Source organism: Miniopterus schreibersii (genome assembly GCF_964146895.1).
Source record: "Miniopterus schreibersii genome assembly, chromosome: 1".
In the NCBI taxonomy this organism is placed as follows: domain Eukaryota; kingdom Metazoa; phylum Chordata; class Mammalia; order Chiroptera; family Miniopteridae; genus Miniopterus; species Miniopterus schreibersii.
This window is the reverse complement of record NC_138101.1, coordinates 30156033-30168659: the sequence shown is the minus strand read 5'-3', so window position 1 is coordinate 30168659 and position 12627 is coordinate 30156033. Positions and strand designations below refer to the sequence as shown.

Genomic DNA, 12627 nt, shown 5'->3' with positions numbered 1-12627 from the left:
TCATTTTTTAATTAGAGAAAAGCGGTTACAGGAATGGAAAGCTCTTAAGAAAAAACAAAAATTTGGGGAGTTGAGAGAAATTTCTGGAAATCAGTATGTGAATGAAGTCACAAATGCAGACAAAGATGTATGGGTTATAATTCATCTATACAGATCAAGGTAATTACCATTGTTTTTGTAAAATATTAATATACTAATGTTTACGATACATTACGATTTCTGGTTTTAAGGGTTTAAAAAGCACATAACGAGTACTCACCAAAAGGAAATATGCATCTATATGTACATATATGTAGAGACTCAGGAGCTTCAGGGATTAAATTAGGTATTTTAATATATTTTCATGTCTAATTTAAAGAGCTTGTCACACTTTTTAGAAAATATAAGCAACCTTTGGCAGTTAATTTAAATAAAACTTGTGGAAAATTTCAAACATGGAAATAAGGATACAACAAGCCCCTAAATACTATCAGGTAGACTCAGCAGGGCACGCTGTGCCGTGTTTGTATTGTGTGTGCGCGCGCGCGCATTTGCAGAACAAGTTAGAAGTAAATTACACACAGCATGACAGTTTTATCTTAAGTACTTCAGCATGCATTTTCAAAATAAGGGCAGTTTTCTGTATAACCACAATACCATTTCCCCTTCTAACAGTAACATTTTCTCACCTAACAAAATTAACAGTAATTCCTAATAGCATCTAATATCCCGTACTTTCTTAAAATTTCTCAACTGACTTCAAACTGTCTCTTACAAATACATATATTTTTGAACAGGATCCAATCAAGGGTCAGTCAGTGCATTTGGATATACCATATCTCTTGTCTCTTTAACAGAACAATTTCCTTGCACCCCCGCCCCCAGTTAATTTTAGAGTGCCCAATTATACTAAGTATAATCCATATGCCCCCCTGTTCATCAGCCTGGTGTAATGATAACTGGGAAGAGTGGGCTTTTCCCCAACCCTGTGCCAAAGAGGAGCTGCAGCTCCCATAGTTTCACAAATCTCTCCTAGAAACAGCGCCTCTAGAGTTGGGTCCCAGGCCCTCTGCCTGGGCTCCAAGCCAATCCAGAAACTGAGGCCATGACAGCAGCCCTCCTTGTCCCTATTTTATTGTCTGAATAAAAAATGTCTTCTCTCTTCATAGAAGAGAAATTCTGTACATAGCAGCAATTTATGCAAATTAGAGCCCAGCTGTTTACCAGCTCACCAGTTCCTCAGAGAAATTCTGATAGGAATCATACCCCATAAAAGAAGACATTATTTTTACTATCACTAAAATGCTTGGTAAATAATAATTTTTTAGTAGTTTAAAGTCTTAAAAATAATCATTTCCCATTTATCCTATCCCACTTATCTGGCTAAACCAATTGGAGATTTGCTGATTTTGGTTCTTCACAAATAAGGATGTGAAACAGCAATATCTCCAATACTAGGATTTGTGTGTCACAAATGTTATGTACTGAAGTGGTGCACTGCATGCCTTTTCTGAGACCCATTATGAGAAGCAGAATAGGTGTTGGTTCTGAATTACCATACTCTGGTATAAAATTATTTTAATGGTTATTTCTAGATAAATTACCAATTTTGACCAGTTTTGACCAATTTTCAAAAACTCATAGAAGAGGTTGAATGCATTTTAGTCTCCAGGTTTTACAAACTGTCATATGCTTTGATGGACTTAAAGAGTAAGGATTCATTTTTATAATATATGAAACATTTGTGAACTCAGAAGGTTTTGGGGGCAATCTAAGAAAGTTATATAAAATATTAGTTTTCTTGACATTAAGGAAATGCATTCTTGTGTCAGTATAAAACATACACTTTAAGAAAATTAATCTATAATCAAATTTGTAAAATGGGAAAAAAATTATTTGTGTTACATTCTCTATAAAGTCTAGTTTTTAATAATGGATTTACTCATAACTTTTACTAATAACTTTCATATTGAAAAGTGAAGTATAACTATTAAGTTTGTATTTCTAGCTGCCTTTTATAGGAGGGTAAGAGTTTGATTTTTTACTAGGTTCCTAAGTTTTATAATTTTAATATTCTGTTGCCACTAAATTTATAGAACTGGGCCCATTCTTCATCTAAGTGAATGTTCAGCCTGCTTAGGGTACCTTAGAGGAGTTTAAGTAACCTGGGCTGATGAGCCTGGTAGCTCAGCTTAATGTTAGCTTTGTTTCTGATTTTATTCAATCTTACACCTGTGCCCAAATTTTGATTTAGGGGTGGGGCTTCTATATTATTCTTATATTGCCTAGATCCTAGGTCGATGCTCAATCTCTGAGCCACGCCCAGCCGGGCTCCAACTGCATATTTTGAACCTCACATACCATAACTAGGCTCTTAACTTCTCTGATGTCAGAGGTCTCATTATTTTATAATTCTTACTGAGTTTAATTCTGGCCCCTGAACCCCAAATCCAAATTTGTTCCCCTACCACTTGCTGTTGTAACTATTTTCAAGCAACTGCTTCCTCCCTGCATCACAACCTGTTAAGCCATGCTCTCTTAATTCCATACTCTTCACTGTCACTACCAATGCCCACCTGCCTTCTGCCATTCACACCACCCACCTCATAAGTGTCTATTATACCACTGACTCAGCTCTCATTCTGACTGTAATGATAAAACTAATCTAAATTAGATATTAGTGGATTCAGTTCACCTATTTGAAGAAACCTGAAACTTATAAAGTCAATTTATGTCATTGTTTATATTGGAAAATTGATATTTAAGTTAGGTAGTACATACTTTTTAAATATTACTTTTAGTAGGCCACCTACTAAAATAAAGCAGTGTCTACATTTGTAGCACGTTATAATTATCAAAAGAAATGGTATATATATATATATATATATATATATATATATATATTCTGAAATGTAAATGAAACATAATTATTTAACTTATTTTTGTTAGCTTCTTGCTAACAAAATTGATAACATCACCTAGTATACTAGAGGGAGACAATTAAATATAGTAATAATGAAGTCTTTTAGGTGCTACAGTTGAATTCTATAGAGTAGATTAAAGGCACTGAAGAGGGAGTATTAAGTTCTACCCTGAGAGGAAGGAAGTATGGAACTTTCTATAGAGTAAATAATTCTTGGTATAGGCCTCAAAAAATAAGAAAAGATCCCCCAAGTTTACAGAGTTGGAGGAAGGAGACAGGCTGAACTGGGTATTTTAGATGGAGTGTACAACTTGAACAAAGGTACAGAAATAAGAGACACCATCTTGCTTTGGAGTGCTTTGAATAATATGACAGCCAGCAGAGAATAATGCTGGAGAGATAGGCAGAATCCAGACCAGGGAGAACCTTGAAAGCTGTATAAAGCTCACACTTTATTCTGAAGTCAATGAGCCATTGAAAGATTTTAAGCTTGAGGGAAGGGCAGTTGTTACACATGAGATTTTCATACTGAGTTCCCTTTGTCAGCAGGGTCAAGGATGAATTTGGAGAACCAAGCCTGGAAACAGATCATTTAGCTCAGATAAGAAAGGAAAGGAGTAAGGCAATGGAGAAAGAGAGGAGAGGCTGAGTATGAAATTAGAAGGTAGAAGCAATCTAAGCAATATTCTATTACTGATTAGATGTTGTAGAAGAAAGGGAGATTTTTGGCCTGAGTGCAAGACTAAGAAAATACAGAAGACAATGCATTATGGTAGAGTTTAAATGAGAAAAGCTATGGAGAACTCCAATGAGCAGGCCATGGGCCAATATCAAGATAAGTAAATGATTGTATTTTGTATATGTCAGATGAAGATAAAAAAAAGATTTTTTTGTGTGAGTAATTCTCTGCTTTGACTTTTTTTTCAACCTTTTGACCTTCCCTCATGGGTCTCTCCCAACCCCCCTCCTCCACCTCTGGCAACCACCAATCTGTTTTTTTGGTATCTGTGACCTTCTTTTTTGTTGTTCTTGTAGGTTCCATATTTAAGAGAGATCATAAGGTATTTGTCTATCTTTCATACAGCACAAAGCCCTCAAGGTTTATCCATGTTGTTGCAAATGGAAAAAATCATTCTTTTTTTTTATGGCTGAATAATATTACCATATATATATATGGCACAGTTTCTTTATCCATTAATCAACTGATGGACACTTAGGTTGTTTCCATATCTTGGCTATTGTAAATAATGCTCCAATGAACATAGGGGTACATTTTTTAGTTAGTTTTTTCATTTTCTCTAGATAAATACCCAGAAGTGGAATTGCTGAATCATATAGTAGCTCTGTTTCTAATTTATGAGGAACCTCCATACTGTTTTCCATGGTGACTGCACCAAATTACATTCCCACTAACATGGTTTCCTACGTCCTTGTCAACACTTGTTATTTCATAACAGCCATTCAAACAGGTGTGAAGTGATTACTCATCGTGGTTTTTATTTGCATTTCTTTGATGATTAATGATGTCGAACATCTTTTCATGTACTTGTTGGACATCTGTATGTTGTCTTTGGAAAAAATGTCTATTTACATCTTGGGCCCACTTTTTTTTTATTGTTTGGTGTTTTGCTATTGAATTGTATGAGTCCTTTATATATTTTGGATATTGGCCCCTTATCAGATACTCGACTTGCAAATATTTTCTCCCATTCAGTCGATTACCTTTTCATTTTGTTGATGGTTCTTTTGCTTTGCTTTTTAGTATGATATAGTCCCATTTATTTATTTATTTATTTATTTATTTATTTTATTGCTTTTGCTTCTGGTTTTAGGTTTAAAAAATCATTGCCAAGATCCATGTCAAAGAGCTTACTGCCTATGTTTTCTTCTGGGAGTTCTGTGGTTTCAGGTCTTATGTTCAAGTCTTTAATCCATTTTGAGTTCATTTTTGTCTATGGTGTAAGATAGTGGTCAAGTGTCATTCTTTTGCATGCGGCTATCCAGTTTTTCCAACACCATTTATTGAACAGATTGTCTTTTCTCCATTGTATATTCTTTGCTGACTCTTCTGTCATAAAATAATAGGCCATATATGTATGGGTTTAATTCTGGGCTCTCTATTCTGTTCCACTGACCTATGTGCCTGTTTTTTGGCCAATACCACATGGTTTTAATTACTGTAGCTTTGTGGTATAGTTTCAAATCAGGGAGTGTGATGCCTCTTGCTTTGTTCTTTCTCAAGATTGCTTTGGCTATTCAGGTATTTTTTGTGGTTCTGTACAAATATTAGGATTATTTGTTCTATTTCTTTGAAAAATGCCATTGGAATTTTGATAGGGATTGCACTGAATCTTTAGATTGCTTTGGGTAATATGGACATTTTAACAATATTGATTCTTCCAATCCATGAGCATGGAATATCTTTCCATTTATTTGTTTTTTTCTGCCATTTCTTTCATTAATGTCCTATAGTGTTCAATACATAGGTCTTTCACCTCCTTGGTTAAATTTATTCCTAGGTATTCTATTCTTTTTAATGCAATTATATATGATATTGTTTTCTTTATCTTTCTGATAGTTTGTTAGTGTATAAAAATGCAACAGATTTTTATATATTGATTTTTGTATCTTTCAACTTTACTCAATTTGTTTTTTAGTTCGTACAGTTTTTTGATGGAGTCTTTTGGGTTTTCTATATATAATATGTCATTTGCAAATGGTGACAGTTCTACTTCTTTCTTTCCAATTTGGATGCCTTTTATTTCTTTTTCTTGCCTAATTCTCTGGTTAGGACTTCCAACAGTATGCTGAATAAAAGTGAGAGTGAATATCCTTGTCTTGTTCCTGATTTTAGAGGAAAGGCTTTCAGCTTTTCACAGTTGAGTAGGATGTTAGCTGTGGGCTTGTCATATATGGCCTTTATTATGTTGAAGTACTTTTTCTCTGTACCCACTTTGTTGAAATTTATGAAACAAGTTTAGCAAAAATGTATTGAGAATAAAAGCTAGAAACTGATAAAGATAAACCAAACAATATATATAAATATAATTCCTCTCCCAAATATTGATTAGAACTTAGTGCATTTTCATTGATTTCCATTGTCAGGGTTTGTATAAATGGAGCAAGAACTCAAATGCATGCAAGGCAATTTGAGTGCAGAAATCTGTACTTTCCCCTGATTATTTACATTTGTCTGGCCCACATCTAAACATCATTTTTTTCTTAGTAACTAATCTTTATCAAGTTTTCCTAAAGCTTGCATTTGATTTTCACAAGAACTGCAATGGTTTTTCTTGTCCCACTTTTGTTTATTTGTTAATTATAATAAAATGTGCAATTTTCAAATTATAATAAAATGCACAAACAGGTGTAGAGAGAAAAAGCACACAAACGTCCAGAAGGGTCTTCATCTGCCTAGAGCATGTAGCATGCCCTGGCATGAGTCACTCAGTTAAGAGAGCTTGATTTATTGGGTGTGACAGGTTTTAGGAGGTGAGAATACTAAAAGGGAATAGGATGCTTCTATGGTATCATGAAAGAGGCCAATTAAACATTATATATATTTTTTGAAAAGACATACAAAGCAGTACAAGAGAAAAAAATACTAATTGGTCTGTTCAAAGCAGCTTTCCCTGGTTAACAGAGATCACACTAATCTTTCTCTCCTCATACACTGTTATATACCATATGAATGATGAGGAATGAATACAAGGACAAAGGAAGGCTGTACTTCTATCAAATTGAGGTTTATTAAAAGAAAATAGAAGAGAAAGATTAGGCTTCTTTTTCTTTTGGTTAAGAGAGGAGAGGAGATGAAGTTCATTAGCTGTTTACATAAAAATGGATAAGATTGCCCAGAAAATGTGTCTGGAGTGAGAAGAGGGTCCAGGACACAGTAACAAGGAACATATACATTTGAGGCATAGATAGGAGAAGGCAGTCAAAGCAATAAAAAGGAAATTAATAGAAAGTATTTCCACAGGAGCCAAAATAAGAGAGCCTTTCAAGAAGGGAAGTGAACAGAACATAGAGATTTCCATTTCCTTTTTCATCTGGGTTGTGAACAGGAGAGAGAGTAGTTATTACGAGGGGACAGATAGTTATAAGGGACTTTTAAAAAATTTACTAACTTGAATATGTTTATGCAAAGTGGAAAAGGAAAGATTGAGAAAACAGGAAAGGAGGAAGGCAGAATAACAGAGAAAAGTCCCATAGGAAATGGAAGAAGTATGAGATAAAGTAGCTTTGCAACACTTTAATAAAGCTGTGAGTGACTGATAGACTGGGAGAAAAGGGACCAATCAAAGAATCGAAGTCATGGGAGTTAGGTGGCAAAGCAGGAAGAATCGCACGGTTTGGTCACACTTCCAATCAATTTTAAATTTCCAATGAGGAATAGTTCTGAATTGTGGGGAACAGGATGTGGCTGGAGTGGGATGTCGAGGAAAAGTGTGGGTGATCTTTGTTAGAGTCAAGAAATACAAGGAAGTTTGAGATAAGGAATTTTGGATTTGATAATCTCATGTGAAAATAAACCTGTGATGGTGACAAGAGCTGGGATCCCCTTTCTTTTAACTCTGAACTGCCACAGGTTCCCTAGAAGTGTCATTTATTTTTTTTCTCTCTCCTATGTCTTACAAACTAGGAACTGGCTTGATTAAATTGATGCTAAGTCAGATGTGGTTAGCCTTAGTTAGGCATCAAGTTCCCTTGGTAGCAAACTTTATTCCCAGGTTATAATGGTGTTTGTAATGAAAATCAGAGGACTCTACAGTTTATCATTACTCAAGGTAACAATAGAGATGATATTGATATGTTCTTAGGTATTATTAAAAGAATATGTAAAGATATATTTTTCTTATAGAGATGTTTCGCTTATTTTATTAGACTGAGATGAGTAGTTTGTTTTTTAAAGATATTGTATGTACTATTTCTCTTTTTAGCATTCCAATGTGTTTGTTGGTTAACCAGCATCTTAGTCTTCTAGCAAGAAAGTTTCCAGAAACTAAATTTGTTAAAGCCATCGTGAATAGCTGCATTCAACACTACCATGACAATTGTTTACCAACAATTTTTGTTTATAAAAACGGTCAGATAGAAGGCAAATTCATTGGAATTATAGAATGTGGAGGGATAAATCTCAAGCTAGAAGGTAATGATGTTATTTTAAAAATTTGTCTGTAAAAAAAGAGGTGAAAACTTCACTAAATTAACAAATATCATGAAAGTTTAATTCCATCAGACATAAGGTTTTTTTCCTTTTCTTCCAGTCTCTTTTTGTATGCCTCCAGATTAATTTCCTACAATAATACTTTTATCCTAGCACCCATTTGCTTAAATCCTTATTGGTTCCTTGCCTCAAATAAGTTAAAAATTCAGAATTTTCTGCCTGAGAATTTCAGACCACTTATCTAACTATATTTCTCAATGCTTTCTTGTTTCTGTGCCACCAGGCTGGTCTTCAGCCACTACCCGGGACACTCTAGTTTGTTCCTTTATACTTTGTTTCATACTCTTTCGCTGTATCCCAAATACCCTACTCTTCTTTATTCCTGATTCCAAATCCTATTCCTTCATGGGTCTCTCAGTTTTCCATTTATCCCATGATATGATTTTGGACCAATTCATTATCTGCCTTCCTGTTCTCTACTAAATTTCTATAGCATATATTCCCTATAAAACTTACTTTCACTTATCCACATTCTATCTGATTTTGTTGGTTAATTAATTCCCTTTGAACTTTGTCTTCCTAACAGGTGTAAGTGCCATCCCTCCTATCATTTTCTTTTTCATAGTACATAACACATTTTTACCTTCTTTAATGATTTTTACTTCCTGACCTAGTTTTGATGCCATATCCTTTATCAAGGATTAATTTCATATTATAAAAATCTTTTTCTTACCGTCATGTTAAAGCCATTGTGAATAGTTCTTCTTAACAGCTAGTTTATCTACTCTTTTGTTCCCTGAAGACTTTTTGGCCTTACTGGTACCTCCAGTACTTTAATTGTTCCAGAATTACTCTCTTCCCTTCTCCTAGTCTCTAAGGCCCTCTTTGTTTTATTACCCTTTTTTTTCAGCTTGGACCTCATTTCTTTATTAAAATTTTTTTTTTCCATAATAGGAAAAACAATAATGTAGCAATCATTCATGTAATTACCAAAAATAACAAATGTGAACATTTGTTCATGTTTGCTTCAGCTATTTTTTAAATTGCTGAAATAAACATTACAGATATAGCTGAAGTTACTTACATTTCCATTCCTAGTACCATTCCCCTCTCTTCCTCCCTAGAGGCAATCACTATCATGAATAATGTGTTATCTGGTCCATGCTCTTTTATTAGTTTGTTAAAAAAATTTTAAATTGTCATAAAATACACATAATATGAAATTTACCATCTTAAACATTTTTAAATATATAATGCAGTATTATTAACTATAATTACCATGGTGAACATTACATATCCAGGACTTTATTTTATAAATAAATAAATAATTTAACCATTTTAAAGTATATAGGTCAGTGGAGTTATGTGCATCCACATTGTTTGCTGCCACCACCATTATCCGTCTCTAGAACACTTTCATCTTGCATAACTGAAACTCTATACCAATTAAACAATAACTCCCCATTCCCCTCTCTCTCTAGCCCCTGACCATTACTGTTCTACTTCCTGACTCTATGAACTTGACTACTCTCAATATCTCATATAAGTGAATCATACAGTATTTGTTCTTTTGTGACCGACTTATTTCACATAACATAATGTCCTCAAGGTTCTTCCATGTTGTAGCATGTATAGGGTTCCTTCCTTTTTAAGGCTGCATAATATTCCATTGTATGTTTATACCATATTTTGTTTACCCATTTATCTGTTGGTGGATGCTTGGGTTGATTCTATCTTTTGGCTATTGAGAATAATGCTGCTATGAACATAATGTACAAATAATCAGTTCTAGCCCGGCATCAACCTAGGATCCAGGAAATCGGGGTTCGATTCCCGGTCAGTAGTGTGTGAGAGGCAGCCGACCAATGACTCTCTCATCGTTGATGTTCCTATCTCTCTCTCTCCCCCTCCTTTCCTCTCTCTGAAATCAATAAAGATATGTTTTAAAAAAAAAAAAATCAGTTCTAGTCCCTGCTTTTAATTCTTTTGGGTATAAACTTGGAAGTAGAATTGCTGAATCATATGGTAATTCTATTTTAATTTTTTGAGCAACAGCATACTCTTTTCACACTAGCTGTACCATTTTATATTCCCACCAATAGTGTATAAGAATTTCAGTTTCCCCACATTCTCTCCAACACTTGTTATTTTCTGTTCATTTTTAAAAATAGTAACCATCTTAATGTGTGTGAGGTGTTTTTCCCACTGATTTTTAATGTTTCCTATGTTATTTTTTATGGTTCAAAAATGCTTCAGTTTGTTTTTGAAGTCTCTATTGTGTCTCACTGGTCTATTTGTTTATCTCTGAATCTATAAAGCATGGTCTTAATTACTATAGCTTTATAATAATCTAGTTGTCTCTAGTAGGGCACGTCTTTTTCAAAATTTAATATAAATGTTGGAATTAGTCAAGTTTGTGGAAAGTCTTGTTGATTATTTATTAGATTAATTGTTGGAGACTTGATATCCTAATAACAGTAGATATTCCTATCCACGAATGAGATATATGTTGTCATTTATTTTGGTCTTTTATAATTTTCCCATAAACATAATATGTATATATTATATATTGTAATATATTTTATAATTTTCCTTATAAATATTCTGTTCTTTTACTTAGTACTTAGGAATAAATTTGATAAAATGATGAATTTGCAGGGATGGGGGAATTTTGGGTTATCAACTCAATTCTTTTCAGTTTTCTCTTGGATATATTTTGGTTTTTCATATTTTTGTTGAAATTTTCCCATTAAAGTTTTCAAATGTATTGGCACTAGTTTTTTCATAAGTTGTCTCAGAGCTTTAAAATCTTTACTTTGTTTATGTCCCATGTCAATTCTTGATATTATTTGTGTGTTTTTTTTTCTTTTCTTGCCATAATTTTTGTGTGAGGTGTGTCTGTTAGTTCTTTCAAGCTACCAGCATTTGATTTTGTCGGTCACCTCTACTTTTGTCTTCCTACTTTTGCTAAAGTCTTTTCTTCAGTATATCCCTCTTTCTGAAAATCTTGGGTTTACTTTATTGTTCTTTTCCTAGCTTCTTGATTTGAACTTTTATACCACTTATTTTCAATCATTTTAAAATAAAAATCTTAACCATAATTTCTCCTTTTAAGTATAATTTTGCTGTATCCAATGCATATTTTGATATTGTACTGCTTTCATTGGCATCCAGTTCTAAATATACCTTTTCCACATTAATTTTATAAGAGTCAGCTCTGTTTCATATAGATGAGAAATTCTTCTTTTCATGTTTCTAAGATTTTAATCTAATTTAATGATGGGTTACTTATTGCAGAACTTGAATGGAAGCTAGCAGAAGTTGGAGCAATACAGACTGATTTGGAAGAAAACCCCAAAAAAGGCATTGTAGATGTGATGGTATCTTCAATCAGAAACACTTCTATTTATGATGACACTAATAGTTCAAACAGTGATGATGATGATACCAAATAGAGGAAAATAATTAATAAATCGCTTTAAAGTGTTTATGTACTGAATGTTTTATTTGTCACTACCTTTATAATAAGAGATCAGAAAATTTATAGATTTCTTTTCAGTTTCATGTTAGAATTATAGCTTAGACATCATTTCAAAAACTTTCAGGTATTTCAGAAATTGCCTCTAACAGAACCAGAATTTATACTGAACCTTTAAATTATTTTTCTGTGGCTTATCCTTTTTCTGACCCATGTTAGACAAAAACACTGATATTACAAGTCCTCTGTGTTGCCTACTCTCTTCTAAAGAGAGGCCTATGAATGAAAATGATGAAAGAGAACCATGAAATTTCATTGAATTTATGATCATAAATTTTAAAGTCTATTATTTAAGGGCCTTGAGTGAAAATACTTACATTTATAACCATATGCTTTTTCTTTGAAATTTCTTACCTATTAAAAAAATTAACCACTCAATATAAAAATGCAATTTAAAGATTCTAAAAATTACATAAGAAACATATCCACTTATTATTGTTTTTACTAGTTCTATTATTGTTAGAAAATTAATAAATATCATCATTAATAGATGCTAAAATCATTAGAACTGTATGACACGTAAGTTTCTAAATCAGGAGAAATGAGAAAAATATATTGTGACGCCTACCTATGGTTTAATAGTAATCCCAGAAAAATTCATCATGAGAAAACATACAATATTAGGATACTGCAGATGACCTGCAGGATATTTTATCTTGGCTTAACAATGAGCACCATTTTTAGAGAAAATGGTGGTAAATCCAGCATGTAATAGTTCAATAACAGATTTTGGTTTTTTCCTTTGTTCATATTGATGACCCATCATTTTGATTATGGTTGTTTATTGATTTTGTGAGAGAATCTAGACTAAGTGATTCGATTACAAAATGATTTGATTACAAAAGTAAATTGGTGAGAATTGAAGCAGTTTAACATGGAGCCAAGAAAAGTCCCACTGCTGTTCTTGGGAGTAGGTAGGGGTCACAGAGGCTGCACAGAATGATGAAGTGGAAGAAAAGTTAAATACAGATTTGAGTAAGGTATTGATAATTTATTTCACCAGGTAGGGTAAAATCA

General features: G+C 33.3%; 1 protein-coding gene across 1 annotated transcript in view; it reads left to right on the top strand.

Moving 5' to 3' along the window:
- The window catches only part of PDCL2 (phosducin like 2), a gene marked incomplete at its 3' end in the record, with an annotated part of 28434 nt that extends 16907 nt beyond the window's left edge, over nucleotides 1–11527 (top strand). The window contains exons 4-6 of the mRNA XM_081133900.1: nucleotides 16–159; nucleotides 7846–8054; nucleotides 11370–11527. Of these exons, the coding sequence (XP_080990026.1) occupies nucleotides 16–159; nucleotides 7846–8054; nucleotides 11370–11527 (511 nt within the window). The remainder of the gene's footprint in view (nucleotides 1–15; nucleotides 160–7845; nucleotides 8055–11369) is intronic.
- Nucleotides 11528–12627: the final 1100 nt, after the last annotated feature.